Source organism: Pipra filicauda, unplaced genomic scaffold (genome assembly GCF_003945595.2).
Source record: "Pipra filicauda isolate LSUMZ 115617 unplaced genomic scaffold, ASM394559v2 scaffold377_size797966_pilon, whole genome shotgun sequence".
Classification (NCBI taxonomy): domain Eukaryota; kingdom Metazoa; phylum Chordata; class Aves; order Passeriformes; family Pipridae; genus Pipra; species Pipra filicauda.
Genome location: NW_024104506.1, coordinates 329560 through 350057, shown reverse-complemented (window position 1 = coordinate 350057; position 20498 = coordinate 329560). Strand labels below are relative to the sequence as shown.

Genomic DNA, 20498 nt, shown 5'->3' with positions numbered 1-20498 from the left:
ATTTTTATGTAGTAGAATTACAGTTCAGTCTTACTCAAATGTCCTTGGTTGCTCTCATAGTCATAAACAGGTCTCTTTCCAATTCAGCTACTGTTATTTTTGGCCCTCAATAAATAAATTCTGCCCATAGCTTCAAGCCTGGACCTCCATAAGTATATGGGAGAAGGAAGTCTTTGGCCATCTGACTTCAGTGTCTCCTGGCTGCACCATTCTGCTCTGATTATATCTCGTGCAGTGTGGGGGGGCAGCAGAGTCAGTGACTTCCCAGCCGTGCCCTCCCCTCTCATCAGCCCGTCCATTGACTGTAACCAGTGACAGTTCAGGCTCAGTTTGGTGCTCAGCTGTAAAGCACTGGGCATATTTATGCTACTGTATAAATAATAATGGGTCTAATCTTACTTTTCATACAGCCCCTGCACAAGTGAGATTATAAAGAGGCCTGTCCTTCAAGGAAGAGCTGCTTTTCAGTAGAACACACCCGTACCCTCAGTTCACCGGGCCATCCTTGCCCGCTTGGGGCATTCTGTGTTTGCCCAACAGTGCAGGGCATCCCCCCACCCCCAAAAAAACCCCTGAGGCTTTGTAAGCAACCTTCTGAATTGTGTTTGCCGTGTTCCCTTTTCCAGGCTTTGAAATTTCTGAAAATCAAAAGCGGCAAGCGGCAATGACAGTAAAGAAAGTCAGTAAGCAAAAAGGTAACCGGCAACATGCTCTGTGCCTGGTGATGTGAGGGTGGAGCGGGCTGGGCTGAATCCTGCTGGGTTAGGATCCAGCGTCCCCTTGAACTTCCCCCTCCCCTGCTCTTTTTTTATAAAATACCGTTTGTGCTTTGTATCCTTTCTTAATGTATCTGTGGGCCAAATTAATCTCTGGTCGAATGTGCTTGAAGCCAGTGGAATGGCACCAGAGATGAATTTGATCTCGTGTCTCCAGTCTGATGTCCAGAAGCTGTCCCTGGGGGCAGAAATCTATCTCAGTTGTTTTATCTCAGGCGGAAACGAGAGTGAGTGCGGAGGTGTGTAGGGGTTCTGCTAATTCCCAAAGTCTCTCATTAAGCAAAAAAAGAAGGATGACTAAAATGCTGGAACTGGGGAGGGAGCTACCCCTTTCCTGCTTCTGGAAAGGGGACACTCTTGTTTCCTGGGGCTGCCTGTAACTTTTTAAGGACAGCACAGTAGTATCAGCTCTAGGAAATAAAGTGTTTTAGTAAAGACATTATATTTCTTGAGTGTCAGATTCATTTCCCCACCCAGGCAGGGTACAGCCAACTAATCAATGCCATGCCAGGCATTAGGCAGAATCACAACTGGCAAAGGCCAGCGTTTATTATCTCTGGCAATAACTCTTGCAGCTACAGGTTTGGAAATACTGAACACAGAGGGAAAGTCAGAGAGGTCATCTTTCAAGTTCTCCAAAGCTTCACTATGTCATAGACATATCGATTCAGTACTAAAGTTCCATGGCACAACTAGGCCTATAAATGCGTGTTGAGAGAACTTGTCACTGCTTGGGCTCGAGTCAGCCCCAGGCAGGTTTGTCCCCACTGTGCGCAGGCAGTGGGATTTTTTTTCAGAAGTTGAAGGAGCTCTTTGCTTTCTGCCTCACCTGTTGTTGTGTACTGGCTTTGCTGGTCCAGGAGTGGTTTGCCAGGCCAGCTGTAAACTCCTTGGTTTGCTGTGTCTCTCCATTGTCATTAGTCTTCTCCTCTCTACTAACTTTCTATGTCGTCTTCTAAGATGTTCTCTAAAAACTCTCCTGGCCAGATTTTCTGAGCTCAGAGTGTGCACACCCCAAAACCAGGCCCAGGTACGTCACACAGGGTACCTGTGCTTCAGGCAGGAGTGGCCATTGTCACCAGCTCGTGGTCACAGAGTCCCCCTCACCACCTGCATGTTCATCCCTCAGCACGGAACCAATCACAGGGGTTGTGGCAACTGGGAAATTAGAGAATCAGACTTGTATGATTGCCATGACAAAACCAGTTTAAATTATTACTTGCTGTTCAGTTAATTATATTATTAATTAATTAAGGTATTAATTAATAATTGTACTGATCAGCCATTAAGGAACACAGTTCAGAGGTGCCTGAGCATGCCTTTCGTTACTCCCACGTAAATCACTGGACTTGCATCCTGACAAATACAATATGCCCAACAGGACTTATGTCTTACACAGCAATTGCTCTCTGTCTTCTCTCTTTGTCTTTCTCTCTCTTTCTCTCTGAGATGAAAAAAGAGGGGTTGTTATCTTAGGCTTCTTGGACTATAAAACTCATTAGCTCCTAAAGCACCAGTCAGCATTTCTTTAGTGAAGAACGAGCTTAGGCTGTAGCACTGGCAGTTCTTTTTATGAGATTAAGTCCTCGAGTCAGACAGAAGTTCAGTCACATCCCAGCACCAAGTTAAGCACAGCCTGGTTGTTTTTAAGACACAGAATCTAAAAAACAAGAAATAGGGTCGTTAAAACAGTAGCTCTGTTTGCTTTGTCCTGCACTGTGGTGATCGTAGCCCAGTCTCACTCAGATTAATTAAGTATTGACACTGAAGGTTTTGCTGAAAACCCTTCGTTTTGTTACTCTGTGATTTGTCTTGTGCCCAGGCCTAGAGGCTGCTGGAGCAGGGAGCTGCTGGCACTGCTCAGAAGGGGGAGGTAGGAGGAAATACCTGAGAGCTGGCTTTTAGTGACTGATTTTTTGAATCTTGCCATACGCATTTTACAGATATTGACAACATTTTTTTTGCCAAGACCTTGGCAGACACTTAGGGCTCAGGCTTGGGAGCAGGCAGAGAGGTGTGCCTGTGCCAGGGGTTGCTGCCTCTGCCCTCCCACGGCATGACAGAAGCATCAGAAAGAGCTTTAGGTGGGTTTTGGAGCATCAGTTATACCTGGAAAGCAGTGAAGCCCTTCAGGAGAGGGAATACTTCAATGGAACTATTAATTCACTTAAATGCAGGCTTTGCAGGATGGTCTCAGTGGCTACGGCAGGGCTTGACAGCTCCACAGCCTGGCCCGACGTGTCGCGAGCTCTGCTCCCGTGTCAGTGGGTGCCTATTACCGACTTGTTCCTGGATTATCTCAGCTGTTTCCTCCACCTCTTAAATGGGAAACCATGGTAATTCCCCTGTCACAGAACACTTAAGGAAGAGAGAAAAGCCGTGAAGGAGGTGAAATGGAAAATGCAATCAACTTTGTTAGAGGTGAAGCAGAAAAACATTTTTCAAATAGTATAAACTGCTGCTTATTTCATGCACTGTTGTACCATACCTCCCAGAAGTATTGCTCTCGAGCTGGCTGGCATGTGTTTGAAGAGGAGGCATTTAAACCGCTGCTGGCTGCAGCAGGCGAGGGAGAGGCACTGGGGGTAGCTGAGAGCAGCAGCAGGAGCCTTAAAACTCTGCTTTTTAAACTAACAGAACCTTTATCCAGGTGACTGAGAGCACAACCTTTTGAGAAGTTTTTGATCCGCACCTGAGGGTCCTCTGTGGGGTCCCCTGGCAGCAGCCCCTCCTGACCCTCATGGCTGCACACGATGTGTGCAGGGCCAGACTCCCTGCCAGACCCAGTTAATGGTGCACGAGGGCAGATTTCAGCAACAGCCCAGGATTTGCACTACTTATTGGATTGGGCAAAACATAATGTCATTAGATCAGGTGCCTTAAGACAGCATTAAACCAATTTCTGGCCTTCTTTAAGTCCATTAGCTATACAGTAAATGGGTACCGCTGGCTCTGCACCTCACAGACAGAAAAGGGCTGGTTGCTGTTGTTTTCCTTTTTCATTGATTGTTCAAGATTTTGCCTCTTGGTTGTTGCCCTTTAGCTTCCTTCAGTGTCAGTGTGGGAACTGGGAATAGAATTCAGTGTGGTGTGTCCTAGAAGTAGTAAAGTAACAAGAGAATTTTATTTGTCTTGACTTAACAAAAACAACACAAACCCCCGCAGCCCTTTGCAGGCCACAGGCAGCCAAGTGTGCAGGATCTTTGCAGATAGTCCAGGTCCCACTGAGAACTTCCACTGCCTATGCTGACACGGCAGAGGGATGATGGCATTGGGTTGTGCTTCCAGCACTGTGCTTGTTATCGATTAGAGCAGTGGAAACAGGTCTAAAGTTCCCTTGAAAACAGGTCTCTTGTGGATCTCCAGTCCATCCTTAGCCACAGGTTAATCCAGGGTACTTTTTCCATTTCTAAGCATGTAGAAACAGATGGCTCCTGGAGTGCCTCTCTCCATTAGGCCACTTGTCGTCTCCCCCCAAGAATTAGTGTTTGCAGCCTGCAGGAACATTCAGTTCCCTTCCTGATACCTTCCTGATCCCCAGTTCTGTCCAGATCTGGTCCCATGCAGGACAGGGATATTTGCTTATATTCCTAGAAACTGCCAGCCAGGGGTGTCAGGGAATGAGAGGTTCTCCCAGGAAGGAGACTCCATTCTTAATGCACCATTTCCCAGTGATGTTTTCACTTTGGAAAATAAAATATCTGCTCAGATTTAGAGAAGTGACCTTAGTGTGAGCTGGGAGGATTTCCCACTCCAGGAGAGCTCTTCAGCCCCACACTGTGAGCCAGCTCCTTCATGCCCTTCTCCCTGCCCTGTGTATTCCCCTCTGCACTGTGCATAGCTTCCCCAAAGCAGATGCCTTCAGCCCAGACAAGCCTTTAGAAGGAGGGACGCATAGATTTACTCAGGATCACCCCGTCCCTGAGCTGAGAAGGGTGCTGGCACCAAACATGGCCATGAATACTCAGCTGTGCACGCCCAGCAGGGGTTAAATCATCAGCCAGCATGAGCTGCTTTGGCCTGTCATGAAACACCCTCTGAATCACTGGATTTTCCTGCTAATTTATTCCTGCCCGATCACTTGAGCTCACAGCAAACTATGTCATGAAAACATGCAACAGCTTCTTTCTGACTTCTCATCCTTCAGCACCTGAAGCTCTCCCAGCATGTGCACCCAGCAGAGCAGGGGCTGCCCGTCAGTGCTCCTGTGCCAGCTGGCAGGGGCAGGGCTGACCAGGGAACAGGAACTGCTGGTGCCTCCCGTGGTTCTCTGGAGTGTTGAAACCTGTTTTACTGCATCTTGCTGACAAGATTGACATGGCCCTGCCATGTTTCCCCATCCTATTCACGCACATAGGCACAGCCTCGGGGGATTACAGGAGCCTGAGCAAGCACAGAATAACCCTTGGAAACAAAGAGGGGCATTTGCATTTTCGGATAATCAGGGTCACTTCCAGTTTTTACAGCACAGTAGGTGAAAGAATGGAGCTAATCGTGTTCTCAGTGGGATTTCCCCACAGATTCAGGGGAATCTCAGAGTTTACCCCATTTCTTGTAAAACCCAGACCCTGCTCACTGCAGTGCTCATGTTGTGGGTCCACAAGCACCATCTCACAGCAGTACAGAGAGTGTGTTGCTTGCTGCAGGCATCAGGAACCCAGTCTGGAGGCAGTAATATCTTCTGAGAACATCAGATCTACAAGCTAAGGCAAATTGAGAGTAAATTCTTGGCTGGTAGACCTCTGAGTATGGTCCAGTGACTCTGCTGAGCACATGCTGCAGGGCAGATTTTTGGTGAGGTGTTAGTGGTACTTGTTTGAAGAGACCAGGTGTCAACATCAATGACACGTTGAGGTTCCAACTGAAATAAGTTTGTCAGCCCAAGTACTCCTGCACTTCACCTTGGTGAGGGTTTCAGGGGAGGGGCAGTGATGCTTCCCAGAAGAGGCAGCTTTTCAGGATTTTCCTGGCTGAACTGATTTCCTCCTGTCAGTGAAACCCATGGGGTGATCTTTGTGATCAGCCTGCAGAGTGCTGCAGGAGAGGGAGGCTGTATAAACACAGGATGGGATAAATTAGTTTTCACCTGGCTTTGATTGATAAAGCCCCCATATCATTCTTGTCTTGCCTCGATTAGCTTTTCTTATCACATGAGGAATCATTATCTTACTGTCTGCTCTAATGACATCAGGCTGCAGTAACAGACTGGATAAATAGACTCAGGAGGTCGAGTTACCTCAGTGTGTGTAGGTAGATACTGTGGTTGGCTCGGGAATATCCAGGACACGAGATGACTGTTTCCTCTGTTGGATTTCTCAAGCTGCAGTCAGTCCTTTTCCCTCCCTCTTCCTCCTGAACAGAGACGTGAGGTCAGTGGTTAGAAAAGGGAGCTGAGGCATGTTCTCCTCACTGGTACCATCCCATTAATACCTGCCTGGGCCAGACTGTTAAGTAAAATCCCCAGCTGTGTGAAGAGCCATGGCTAAGGCACCACCCAAATTCCTCTTGAGATGGGCAGATATGTCGAAAAGTGAGTTGGGTGGTTCAGCAGGAGGTGTAAACCAGTCCACAGCTGCTCAGGATAGATCCTGTTCACAGCTGCCACCCAACCCTCCTTCTGTAGGGCTGCAATCAGGGAGAACTAATAACAGACACATCACAGTTTACCAGCCCTAAACCTAACAGGGACCTGGTGAATCGTGCTTTGAGATCCTCTGTTGAAATGTGCTGCAGAAGGACAAAGGGCTGTACCCACTCGGCCAGTACTGCTTGTTTCTTTACCTTAAACTTGTTGCTATTGCAGGATTAATTAACACAACAATTAGTGCTCTTGAGGCATGTCCCTGGCTTCCCCATGTTACACTCTTCAGGAGAAAACAGAATTTATGGGATCTTTGAGCATGGCTTCTGAAAGATGCAAGTTGGCTGAGCTGCCCTTGAGCTCAGAGGGAGCTGGAAGGTTCCTCAGTGCAGCACTGCTCCCTTTCCTCCCAGCAGCCCCCCCTCAGGCAGTGCAGAACCCAAGTGTTGATCATGGCATTGTCCCCCACTCTGGCTAATGGACAGTGTGACACCTGGACAGCTGGGTAGAGGAAAAGTGAAACAGCTCCTTATCGAAGTGTAAGCTAAAATCTTACAGGTTGAGGATGGAATAAGCAGCTTGTAAGGCTATTTCCATGGTTATGTGGAGGAGATCTGTGTGCACTCTGTGTATGTTTGTGTGAGCTCTGGGAGGGTGCCGTGTCGTGTCCTGCTGTATGATCCGTCTGCACGTGTCCGTGCATTGCCTGTGAGTTAACAGCATGCTCCTCAATCTTCAAGTGCTACTGAAATCATGTTGTAACCTCAAGTAGAAGAGACACTTTGGAAAACAAAAACAAAACAAAACCTAGAAGGGAAAAAAAGAGACAGTTTTAAGTCTTTTTAATTGTCTTCTTCTGAGCTGAGAAATCCGAAAGACTCCAAGAGACGCTGCCTAGTGCTAAAAAAAGACATGATTTCAACTGACAGAGCAGCGTCTCTCTTACCAGTTTTGTCTAGCCAAATTATAAATCTGGGAGTTTTCTTGTTCTCATTCTGAGCAGCTCCCCACAACCCTGCTGTGCAGCTGCAGCCACAGTGCAGAATTATGCATGAGCCAGCAGAAGGAGCTCCAGGTCTGGTCATGGGGGCAGAGCTGCGTTCTGACACAGCTGTGCCTAGAAATCATTACTTATCTATCGATTCTTTCCCTTTGTGCTTTGAATTCTGTCTGCCACACAGCCCAAAATTGTCTTGGAAAAGAGCTTTGCTCATTTCTTTCTGTTCAATTGCAGTGGAGTTATGGCTTCGAATATTAAAAAGATATCCCTCAAGAGACAGTTTTGCACAACAGCCCCAAGTTCTGATGAGGGAACAAACCATTTTAGAGCAGAAGAGAAAAATACCTACCTGCCTTTTTCCCAGAATTGCTAGTGCTCTTTCTCAGTATTTGAAGATGTGCAGATTAGATGGATCTTTCTGCCTCCCAGCCCCCAATTTCTGTGTTCCACATTGTCAAGAACATGGGTTTGTTCAAAAAAATATTTAAAAGCCATTCTTGGGGCACCTCAAGCTATTGCAAAGTGCTGTCTCACAGTTGCACAAGGAAGTGCATTCTGGAATTATCAGCCTGATTTGCCAGAGCACAGTGGTTTTATCTGCACCCCCCCCCCCCCCAGTGATGATGCATGTCATTGAGATCCACAGCTTTGATTGTTTAGGCCACTTGATAAATATGATAAATATGCAAACCTTCAGCTGCTTATGCAAGTAGAACCAACCAGGAGCTTTTGGCATTCACCCAGCCCAGATGTTAATGCCAGTAGCCCAGATCCTCACACAGGGCCACACATACAACTGTGAGGAGAGGAGTCTGAGCTGCTTTACTGAGGGAAGTGGCAGTGTGTGCATGGGTCTGTTTCAAGCAAGGATAGACGTTTTTCAGGAGTTTTGACCAAAAAGGCTGTTTTGGGAAAGAACTGAATGGGGTTTGCTAGTGATCTGGCCAGGGGAGTCTGCCTTTTTTCTCTTAGAGAAGACGGACTATGGATTCCATTCTTTGCAGTGTAACTCCATCAATGTCAGAGGATGTCAGCCAGACTGTCCTTTCTCTTCTTCTTCAGCCTTCCAAGTGCATAACATTCTGCTGATCCAGGACATTTTTTAGCATTTCTGTATGATCATTAAAATACATTAGTTCATCCTCCACAAATTGGTTTAGGGACAGTAAAGAGCTCAGCCCAGCTCGGCTGCAGCACAGGGCTGACTGCTACTCTGCAGCCACAGGATGCCAAAGCCATTGGGCCATGTCATTAATGTGGGGTTAATGTCTTCCAAAGCTAAAAACAAGTGCTGAATCCCCCTTAGTAGCTCTGTTCTGTTGTAGAACGTTAATTTTGGTGGCACAAGGACTATTTGCCTTTGAAGTAATTCCTGGTCCCCTGGGTCGACCAAACCAGAAGATTTATTTTCCAGCTCTAGCCATGTAAGGGACCTGTAGCAAATCCTAACCTTCCCACAGACCCTAAAATCCCTCACCAGTCTCTGCTGGGAAAATTGGCCAAGGCACCAAGGGCTGGTGGCCTCCAGGAGGATGTCGACACTCCAGGAGGATGTCGACACTGTGTGGGTTCAGGGTTAGAGTTTGTCCTCCAGAGCAGACTCTGCAGTTGGTCTCACTGTCCCCACATTGACCTGCCTGGAGCAAGGCAGCTCCAAGCAGGACAGTGGCAGAAGAAGAGATGGAATGGTAGAAATGAGCTCAAGCTCGTGCTCTGCCCCTGTGGGACATCATCTGCTTCAGTCACATGGTGTGAGAAATTCAAACTGCTGTTTGGGACCTGCCAACCAGCATGGTACAGAAGTTGTGTCAGGTATCCCAGAACTGCCCCTGCCCAGCTGTGACCCCAGGACAGCAAGGGCTCTGGGGCTGCCCTCTGCTCTGCAGGCTTTCTGTGGGAAACAGGAGCTTGGGAAGACAGAGTAGAAAACTCCCCGATGAGTAACTATTCCATCATGTAGATACAAATGCAGAACATCTCCAGGTTGATCTTTTCAAATAAGTTTGAAATACTAACTGTGATGAATTTGTTAAAGGTTCATAAGGATGAATCATGGAGCAGTTTTTGTTCACTGCAAGAATAGATCTTGGTTACTCCCTGCAGTGGACAGAGATAGTAAAGAAGGAGAAATGAGTTAAACATAGTCAAGATGACATCTTTCGGTCTGAGCCTTTTGAGGATTTTAACCCTTGATTCCTAAATTCTATAGCAAGGGGAAGCGAATTGATCCTCTTTCCTAAAGACACACTAAAGCCTTAGCTTGTATCCAAAAGGACAGTGCAGCACCATGTCAAAAGTTGTGTGGTGAGCTCCGTGAGTGCCCCTTGTGAGGCTTCTCCCCTGTGTGTAAGTGCCACCCGTGTGCAGCCGTCCTGTGCCCGGCCAGCCCGGCCCCGGTGTGTCTGTGTGTGGGTAGGACTGCGAACGCATTTCTTGTGCACACCTTGCTGTGGTACCTGGGTGCTAATCACCGTATTTTGCCTTCTCTAGCACCTTCCCAGCCGAGGATCTCAAAGTGTTTTACAAACATTAATTAATTTAGCTTCACATCCCTCCTGTGAGGTAGGTGGGTGCTGCCATCCCGCTTTTCCAGATGAGGACCCTGAGCTGCTTGGGCAGAGTCACCTTGGCTCCTGCGGTTAAAACCGGGGCAGGCGGCGGCCTCGGGATGGCCCTCGTGATGCCTACACCCCGCAGAAGGAAGAGCAGTTCTGCATGCAGCAGAGGGGATCCAGAGATGGCCAGAGCTTACAGCAGCCTGCTCCAGAGCCCTGCTCCTCTCTCCTTCCTGCCCTTCTCTGGAGTTGTGGTTTCCAGCCGGTCACAGTCACGCTGCCCTGAGGCTGAAGGAGGGGTTATCCCTCATCAGCGGTGTTGAGGGGAAGGACATGCAGACTGTGTCACTGTGCCCTGTAGTCTGTGCTTTGGTGGTGATACACATCCCTTCTGTTTCACTTCCAGTCACCCAGAGCCGTACTTTCCACACCATCCTTTACAACAGGCCCCAGCTTGCTGAAGCCCCCCCTTTCCATGGGAAAGCTGTAAGGGCAGCATCCCCTCACCCTATTCCTGCACAGGAGCTGTGGCTCACCTGTGTGGGAATCAGACATCCAGATCCCAAAGTATAGGCTTCCCAGTGTATCCATTGCTACCAGTTTGGCTTGAGCAGAGTCAGCTTTTTCTGCATTGTGTGCAGCTGTTTTGGGCTGAAACCAGACTGGTGAATTCAAAAAGAACCCTATGGAAAAGTCCTAAAACCTTCCTAGAGAAGATAACGAGCTCCCTTTGGTAGGCAGATGAGCACAGCCTTCCTGCAGAGCAGCTCTGCTCCGCCCCGGCATGGGAGCTGTGCGGGCAGTCCCCGGGGGGGTCGCGCTGCTCGGGGCTGGTCAGCAGGGCGTGTGGGCACAGCTGTGTTCCAGGTCAAGCTGGGAGGGAGGGGAAAAACGAGCTTGGAAGCAGCAGGTGTTGAAGTGGAGTGGGTTGAACGCTGTGGTCATTGGGCTCCATCTGAGCAGGACAGTGCACGTGGCCGTGCTCCTTCGGTCACAAAGGACTTTTCCATGAGGGCGGGCAGAACTCTGCCGATACAAAAGTAATGGATCTTTCCCAAATCTTCAGGCCTTGGTGCAGCACAGGCAGCCTCGGAGCTGAGAGGTCAGGCAGCGCTGGTTGCTCCGTAGATTTGTGTCTCTCGCACGTCTCCCCGGTGTTTGGGACCCTGGTTATGAGTGATAAGAGGCGATAGCGTGACAAAGAAAGACGACTGACCCAATTGCTCTTTGACTGATCTGTTTCTTTTTCCCCCCAATCATCGATGCAGGTGTGAGCTACTCCAAGTCGGTTCCTCCAGCCTACCCACCACCCCAGGATCCATTAAATCAGGGACAATACATGGTGACAGATGGCATATCCCAGTCCCAGGTCTTCGAGTTCACCGAACCCAGACGCAGCCAGGCACCATTCTGGCAAAACTTCAGCAGGTTAACACCATTCAAAAAATAATACCTAGAGAGATGGAGAATTTTAACTTAAAAGAACTAAAATTTAAAAATAAAAATAAATAAAATTATATTTATAGATGGACCTTTTTTCGGAGAAGCACTGTTGCAACTAAATATATATACATATATATATGTATACACACATTTAAAAAATAATAATATATACATATATGTATATATATAGAAGGACCAAAAACTTTTTTTGTTGTTTTTGGGAAGTAATCTGCTACTAGATACTAGGAAGCACCAATGATTTCTAACCATGTGACCTGTTTTATTTTATTCCATTGGTCGGACATCTGTTTGTTTGGTTTTTTTCCTGTTTTTCTTCATTTTCATCCTGGTCGTCCTTGGCATCCCAGAATGCTTTCTCGCTTGTGTGACTCCGTCATGGAAGTTCCTCATGGACTACATTGGTGTATATTTTCTTTGATTTTATTTATGGGGGGGTTGTTTGTTTTTTGGAGTGCTGGGAGGTCTCTGCTCCCTCTCCCGCCCTCTCCGTCCCTCCCTTGACTGTCCCCAGAGTCCCCATCCCACTGAAGACATGGCCCCATTCCCTGTCCTGCATTCCCTGGTCTGACTTGTGCCTGTTTGGATGTGCTCCCTGTGCTCCCGCTCCGCTGCGCAGTATTTCTCTGGCTTTAACTGTTTTGTTGTGGGCAGGTGAAACCCAGCAGAAGGGGAAGCAGCTATTTAGGAAGTGAGAGATGGGTTTTCCTCAGTTAATTTTTTTGCATATTTTTAAGCACTGTCTTTTTCTCAATTCAGTGTGATTTGTTCACACTAGGAGTAAGACTGAGAAAAGAATATCAGGGGCTTTTCTTTCTTTCTCATTGAGCTTTGTTTCTCTGGGGTTATCTTTGATTTTATTTGCTTTTCAAGCTGAGACACAACTCTGAAAAGCCCACTCCTATCTTTGTGTTCCGTGCAAAGATAAAAGCTTAAAAACTGATGGCTTCATGCCTCCATCACAACTGGAGGAAAATTGGCTACGAGGCTCTGACAAATGGCCAGTTTTCCATCTTCAGGAACTAAGGTCCCATCCTTGACCACACTCAGCCTGCACAGTCCTGGTTAATGAACCACTAATTGCCATTTGCAGGAGCAGTGGTCCCAAAAGTGGGGACTTACTGCACTCACTGCCTGCTCCACTCCGGGCATCCCAGATCCCTGGCTCCCAACACCCATGAGCTGCCGGTAGTGACCCGTTAGTGGAAGGATCCCTAGAGGGGTTCACCTACTGGGTAAAGCCCCCGAGCTGCAGAGGAGCTGAGAGCTGCCTTTCAGGACAGATCTGGATGTGCCCTGAGAGGTGTAGCCATGGTTGTGTGTCCCGATCCAGAGCAGTGCTCAGCTCACCCCCCAGGCCATCTGTGGCTCGCAGAGGTGTATCAGTGTCCGCGGGCTCTGGAGTCATTCAGCTAAACTCCAGGTCTCTTTCTCTCTCTTTTTCTCCCTCTGGAGATTCACAGCTCTGTTTTTAGACACGTCCTACAATTTCAACCTTAAGTACATTTGTTTGCAAGTGCAAAAGCTTATGTTAAGCTTGTAAAACAAACCATTGTGGACGAGGATGATTTTTTTTTTCCTAGGGCAAATGAGACTGTTTAACCAGATTTAGAAGATGAATTTAAAACCTTTTCAGAGCCATTCTGCAAACTCCTTTGAAAATGTGGGATAAAGTGATTGATCACGGTATTTGTCATTTTCCTTTGAATCTGATACACCACATAAGCACCCCGGGCCAGCGAGTGTGGAGATACATTTTTTTTTTTTTTTGCCTCTAAGAAATACAATGGGAAGAGCAGAGAGCGTGATTTCATTATTTCCATGGAGCCTGTTTTATTTCAGGGCATATTGCAAGGGTGGCATTATTTTTATCTAAGTCAAAAAATAATCTCTCGTATACTTTTGACTAATCTAGAAACTATCAATAACCAGCAAAGCCAGATTAGTGTTTTAGAGTGGAAAAGTGGCCCCTCTGTGACAGGCAGCAGCCAAACACCAGGAATCCCAAATAGGAAGCAACCCAATTTTATATCAGAAATTATTTTTATGCTCTTTTGTATCTTTGCATTTTTATGGTCAGATTTTAATACGGGATACGTAGCAAATATTATTTTGTTTCTTTAACAGAATGGGTATTTAACGAAGTGAATGAGATGGGTTCTCAGCAGTTAACTGGAATGTTTTACTCTTTCTGAATGGCTGGAGAGATGCAGAGAGAGAGAGAGAGAGAAAGAGAGAGAGAGAGATTCCAAAATGTTGTCAACATGATGAAAATTTCACTTATTCCTTTGCCTTTTTAATTGCTTAGGGGAAAAAAAAAGTAACAAACACATTAGTTAAGCCTGTTCATTTACTGTTTTGTGCCTCAGAGAGTGAGAATGAGACATCCATAATTTTTATGAGAAGATGCTTCCTAAATATTCAGCACTAGGAAAAAAGAAACACCACCGCCACACCATTATTTGCATCATAAGTCAAGACTCGCTTGATCTGACAAGGCCACTTGTTGGACTCGCAGCTTCTTTCTTAAGTGGGAAGCCCACCCGAGCCAGCACTGCCCGAGCAGAGCAGCTGCAGGCGCGTGTTCCAGAGGGAAGAGGGGCTTGGCTCTCAGGCAATGGCATCCGGGAAAGCTCTTCCCCTCCATAAATTGCCAGAGGTGCTGCAGGAGATGGAGCATTGGCACAAAGAAGAACCAGCACTGGGTCCCACTTTCCCACCTCCTGTGGCTTTCCCAGTAGGGAGCAGGGCTGGGCTGCCGCGCGCGGCGGGAGCGGCACGGATACAGATTGGGTGATTTGACTGAGCATCTGATAACAGACTTTCATTTCAATGCCAGACAGGAGGAACCCACTTACCATTCCATGTGCAGAAACAAGAGAGTTGTAACAAACTTAAATGTTTACGGTATTTCTCTGGCTGAATCTATACATATATATATATATATAAAATAAAGATACCTTCTTCCCTAGGTAAATGACATGCATTACCCCTTGACCTAGACACTAGAACAGAGGATCTAAATTCAAGACTTTCGCCTCCCCACCCTCTCCAAAAAGTCAAACAAGAACCAACCTAGGTGCATCTAACAGTTGTAAATAGAAAATAATACATAGAGAAATATATTTGAAATTTGTTTCAGTTTCTGGATGGGCACCAGCCATCCATTGCAATGTTATTGATAGTACACTGTGGTGCTTTGGGTTTCTGGTTTTGTTCTCTTTATGCTCTGTCATCTTTTCATTGCAGCTACATTTCAGGGAACATGTATATTTAGTAGCTATTGTAAGTTCTGCATGGCATCACCAAGCTTATTTTTCCTTAAGAAGAAAAGAAGAGTCTGTAGGAGTTTAAAGGCACTATGACGACAGGGACTTGTAGCAGAGAATTAAAAAAAAAAAAAAAAAAAAGGTTTTTAAAATTCTAGTTTGAAGCCAAATACTGATATTTTAGTGCTTTTGGGGTTTTAAAAGTAAGAGAAAAAAAAAAGAAAAAAAAAAAGAAAAAAAAAAAGAAAAAAAAAGGATTTTGGTAACCCAGCTGATCCGCACTTGCCAGTTTTATTATTTTGTTTATATTGGACTGTTTGACCCTGTCAAACAAGTGTCAAAGTTGTGTGTATAAAACAAAAAAAGTGTTTAAAAAAAGTGTTGTAAAGACACTGAGCCTTATGAAAATATTTATGGAATTAAATAAAAAGAAGTGAAAAGGCATCTGAAGGCATTTTAACTCATTTTCCTCAGAGCGGTCTCACCTTCCCCCAAGGCTGAGCACGAGTCGCTGGGGTGGGGCCCCAGCCTGGCAGCAAAGTGGACACTGAGACAGTCATATGCCACCAAAAAGTAGGAATGTTCTGGAAATATCCAACCTCCCCTTGCTCTGTGTCCTCCCTGTGAACTGAGTGAAGTGATTAATGAGTAGCTGGAGGTTGAGCACTGCCAGCATCCCGCCCTGCCAGCACTGGCAGGGGCTGCTCCGAGTGGAGCTGGGATCGAGTCTGCAAGACATGGGTTTAAAATGCTTTTTGTTCCTGCACTTTGCTCAGCTCCAGCCGAGATATGAAGACAGCCGAGCTCTCCGGACAGATATCAGCAAAATATGCTGTGAGCAACCCAAGAACCATTTTGGAGCGTGTGGAAGTAGAACAGGGGGTGGGTTTTCCAAGGGAAGGAGCCTGGCCCTGCACTGCCCTGCTGCAGAGGGCTGGACACAGGCAATGAGCAGGTTCCTGCCCTGGGAGAAGGAACTTTATCCCTGAAAGGCCAAGTGCTCTCTCCAGACACTCAGTGGCATTTTGCAGGTAAGACAGTTGAGTCATGTACGTCTAGATAGCCTAAAAATACAATTCTAACCAAACAAAGCAGGGTTATCACAGCATGGCCCAGTTGTGGTAGCAAGTGGTGTCTGTTGTCACGGGGAGAAGCACTCAGGCACAAGGACCTCGGTGCTGTAAAGAACTGCAGCCCAGTTGCTGCCTTTGCAGTCAATTTGCACTGATTTTCTGCTCTTTCCTCTGCCCTGTCGGGGTGAGGGATGGCCAAGGTGCTGGCACACAGACCAACCACATCTCAGCCCACACAGATGAGGAAACCAGTCAGACAAGGTTCCAAAAATGCAAGAAGCAAGGAGCTCTGCTCTGAGAGAAAGAGAGGCAAGGCTGCGGGGCCAGCGTTTGAGCAGGTTCAGGAGCAGGCTCACCCAGAACTCAAACATCACAGCTTCACATCTGCCTCCTGCTTCCAGCCAAGCTTTTTTTCTCTTGCTTCCATTATTGCTTGCAATGAAGAGGCCGTTGGTGCTGTGCTGGGGTTCAGCTCTCCAGATGATCCTGTTTCGTTCGTAGCTGGAGCTCTCGGGAGCAGAGGCACAGCGCTGTTCCCAGGGAGTTCTGCAGGGGAGAGCAGACCCAAAGTGCAGTTACAGATCAAACCTCCTCTCGGAGAACTCCTCTCGTACCCTCGCCACTGCCTTTGCCGGCCAAAAGAGTTGTTTGCCAGGATTTTGCGGTCCGAGTTGGCAGGTGGGAGCTGTGGGGAAGGAGGGGGTGCTCAGGGAGGGCATGAGCCGGATGCGGTGCTCAAGGTCTGTAATGTACCCAAAAAATCCCTGACAAAGGGGGAGTGGGGAGGAAACCCGGTCACCCAGCCTGTGCACTGGGAGCTTTAAACAAAGGACCTCCATGCCCTGTAGCCTGCTCCCACCCTGGCTTGCTTTCCTGGCACTGAGAAGAGCACTCCATGACTGGGAATGCTGCTGCAGCCTGTAGCTGGTAGTCGACTTCTGAATTTTATTTGGTGACAGGATTTGTTTGTTTTTAGCTTTCTCCACCCACCCAGCATCCAGCCAGCTACTGTGAACTCTGCTTGCATGAAACAAAAACAAAAACCAAAGAAACCCGTTTGAAATCCCTTTCCCTTGCTGGGGGCTGGGGGGGTTGGGCCGTGTTCCTAGGACACCCCGTGGTCTGTTGTGCTGCCCCACCCGAAGGCACAGGGACATTGTGTAGAGCTGTCAGCCTCCATGGACTCTGCTTGGGAATGGAATGGAATGGGTGAAGCTCTTAGGCTGATATGTTTGTGACATGCCAGGAATGTTGTATGAATGACTTTGCACGTCAAAGCCATCTCTGGTTTATCTGTGTGTGTATATCCATGGAATTACAGAAGAGCTTTTGCTTTTTAAGGAATCAGACTTCCAATCGGAATGATGGTGCAGGGATTGCACATCTCAATCCACCCCAAACAATACATTGTCTTGTTATTCTGTAGCTAAGAAGCAGCACTGGGTTCTGCACTAAATCCACTGGCAGGTCTGCATCCTCCGAGGCATGTAATGCTCTATCTGTGCAGGTTCATAAAGAACAACTGGAATTGCATGTTGCTGGGGATGCAGCAGGAATAACTGGCACTTTGAGAGTGTTTGTAAGACCTGTCCACTGAGGGTTTCTCAGCTAAGGAAGGACAGGAGCTGTTAAACTGCAAATGTAATCCCAAACTGCAGGAACAAATTGTAAAACTGTCTACATCTCTTATCTTTGCTATGGAAAAGAGATACAAGGTATTTCTTAAATGCTTGTAATGTTCACATCCTTTTTTCTTCCAGCTCTGTCAAGGCAAAATGCCTCCTGGTGAAGACTTGCACCTACTCATTTCAGAGCCACAGTAGTTTGTCACCTCTGTCAGGTCAGACAGGGTCTCTGTGCTCAGCCTTTTCCACAGGTTGGGCCGTGCAGCAGCGATGGCTCCAAAGTGTTTCCCTGTTCCAGAAGGGCCCATCTCCAGACCTCCCTCCAGCACCTCTCTCCACTCCCAGCCAAAGACAGTGGTGGCCAGTGCATTGTCTGGGGGACATGGAGCACTTTCCTCTTCTTTCCGTTCTGGTCACTGCAGCAACAAAACCTCTGCAAGATGGGAACAGTGTGAGGGCTTATTTTTTGTTTAGCAGAGTGTGTTAAAAAGTTAAACCCTTGCAGAAACACTTGTCTCATGAAGAAAACGTCAGTGCTTGAAGCAGTGCTCGGGTCTGGGGCATCTTGTAGAGTGCGTTTTACCTCTGGCTGCCTCTGCAGTCCCGGGGAGCTGGCCATCCCCTTTTGGGTGGAGATGGGGCTGGGCACACACAGATCTGGACACATACACTGCCTGTGAGAGCAGAGAGCCACAAAATACACAGCTAGAGCCTGCCTGACTCTTGCACCCCTTGTACATCTGCATTGGAGCAGGGACACATTTTTGCCAGGATCTGGGTTTTTCACAATAAATCATGGCACTAAATTGGCTTATAAATAACATCTGAGAATTCAGGCTCCAAGAGAGTCGGTGCTGTCTTCCTGGCTGGCCCTGGAAGTGAGCGAAGTTGGCTTCAGAAGAGAAGTTTCATTCTTTTTTTCATCTGGAGAAGCAATAAGAAGATCTATTGGTAAATTTGCTTCTCTTCTTAGCTCACCTTTACAAAGGCTGTGAAGCTTTTATTCATGAAGGAGGGTGTGTCTGTGCATTCAAGCCTTTGCAGGTTCGTAGGAAAACAGAGAGCAGCTGCCCCTTGCACACAGCACAGTCTGCCCTGGGTGGAAATGGTTTAGCTCAGAGACTGAAGAGGAAGCATCTCCTCCTCCTAAAGACAGTGATTTTAAAGGCAGGTTTTATACAGGCTGGGCTGATGCTCTGTCACATTCAGAACACTGCAGACGTGTGAAGAGAGCAGCAGGTCTGAACAAATAAGTCATTTACAGAAGTGAAGTCACTGCTGTTATCTCAGAAACTCCTTTGTCACTGGCTGTTTCTTCATCCCAGCAAGAGCTGCCCTCTCCAGATGAATGGTCTGAGCAGAGCTCTGTTGAGCTGGATTGCCCAGGTCATTTTAATATTCATTTTATTCTTGCTGACCTGGATATTTGATGGCTTTTCCATCATCAGTCACTCCTGTGCAGCCCAGACCACAGGGAGTGTTGAGTCAAAGGTATGTTAGCATGTATGAAAGTGGAATTGTTTTCCACCTATTTGAGCCATCTCACTGGTTCTTTGTTGCCTGTTTGGAAGCTGGATAAATGCAAAGAAGTGCCATTTCCTGTATTTTAATTCCTCAGCAGCCAGACTAGTGCTTTGACTGAGCCAAAAAAAGAGCAGCCTTTCAGCACACTCCCATAGCTCCCCCTCCAAAGCTCAGGTGACATGGAAGTGTGTGGTTTTGACCGTCTCGCGGACCCAAAACCAGCAAAGGATGAAATGGGCAAATTGCACTAATGGTGCCATTGTAAAAAACTGTCACTTGCTGCCTTATCCAACCCAAACCACATCATTCGTATTCTGTGATTTATTTTTTTGCTTTGGCTGGAGCCAAGGCTCTGTTGTGTTGGTGTCCATGATGTCCATGTCCTCCAGCTGTGGAGGGCCCTCACATTCCCAAGGATCACCCAGGTAACACAAAAGCCTGGGAGAGCCACCAAGAGCCCTCCCTGCTCCACCAGAGACACTGGTACCGTTACACAGGTGGGGCTGTGTGGACACCCAAGGTGGGTCAGGAACTGGGAGGGTTTTTCTCTCATCATGTCAAGGGGAGCTGTAACCATGTTGTCACCTGCCATAACAAACCCTTATCCCACAGGCTGGTTTTTCAGGGAATCTGTGACCAACGCACTGATTTCCTCAAAGTTTCACTCCCCCACAGATCCAGGGCAGCAAGAGAGGAGTCCCTGGCCAGCCCTGCTGCTGCGGTGGTTTCATGCTATACAAAGGAAATCCCGAATCTTTGGACCACGAAAAGAAAATAGCAGCAAATACAATAAATACCCGTAGCTGTGGTGGGAGCCCAGACGGGTGTCGTGGTCTCTGGTTCTGCTCCCAGGATGGTTTGTGCCCCTTCCCTGAGGACTCGGAGTATGCAGGTTCCACACAAAGCCACCAAATCACCACCTGAAGGCACCTGCTGCTTGCTGTGGACAGTGAAGTGACTGCACAGGGGCTGTGACACCAAGGTATGTATCCCACCTGCTGCACCTGCCCCGGCCAGAATTCCAGCTCTGGGACTCACAAGTGGGCAGGATCATGGGGGGGCAGAAGGAAATGGATGGAGAGAAGCAAGGAACGTGTGATGGCACAAGGCCTGGGGCTGCCACTGCCATCCAGGACGTGTCCTGCTGTCCTTCCTGGTGCTGTCAGCACAGCCACACGGGCCTGAGTTTTACTGTCTGGATGTACCATTAAACAAGTTTGATTTTGCTGCCTGATTACAGAGTGGTTTCAGCCTCACACATCATTTAGGGGCTCCGCTAAAGACACCCCTGGACAGGGAGCAGCAAGGTGGTGGTTGTGTGTGGATACAAGGTGGTTTTATGCTGGAACAGGTGGTAACAACACTTACCTGGCAAAGGGAAATGGGTGGTTGTGTTCTCACACCCACTTCTTGCACCTTGGGCACACTGACCTTGCTGATTTACCAGTGCATGAGAAACCAGACTGTGTAACTTGAGGTGGCAGGGGCTGTGTTCATGTAGTCTCCTGGGGAGTGAAAAAGAAATCGGAGCATGCACCCAAGAGGCAGAGCCAGTTCATTCACACTCCCCAGCCAGATCCAGTTTGAGTTAGACACTGGAAGCAGAGCTAATTTACACTTAAGGAATAACCAGT

The 20498-nt window shown here is 47.5% G+C and overlaps 1 protein-coding gene across 12 annotated transcripts in view; it reads left to right on the top strand.

The window, feature by feature from the left end:
* The window catches only part of ARHGEF9 (Cdc42 guanine nucleotide exchange factor 9), a 186388-nt gene extending 166285 nt beyond the window's left edge, over positions 1-20103 (top strand). For 8 of the 12 annotated variants that reach the window (XM_039384802.1, XM_027738781.2, XM_027738783.2 and 5 more), the window contains 2 exons: positions 627-695; positions 11181-14849. In XM_039384802.1, coding sequence (XP_039240736.1) covers positions 627-695; positions 11181-11362 — 251 coding nt within the window. In that variant the 3' untranslated portion in view covers positions 11363-14849. Of the gene's footprint in view, positions 1-626; positions 696-9847; positions 9920-11180; positions 15087-19539 lie in introns of those variants that run through there. The other 4 variants (XM_039384798.1, XM_039384801.1, XM_039384799.1 and 1 more) reach the window with 4 other exon arrangements.
* Positions 20104-20498: the final 395 nt, after the last annotated feature.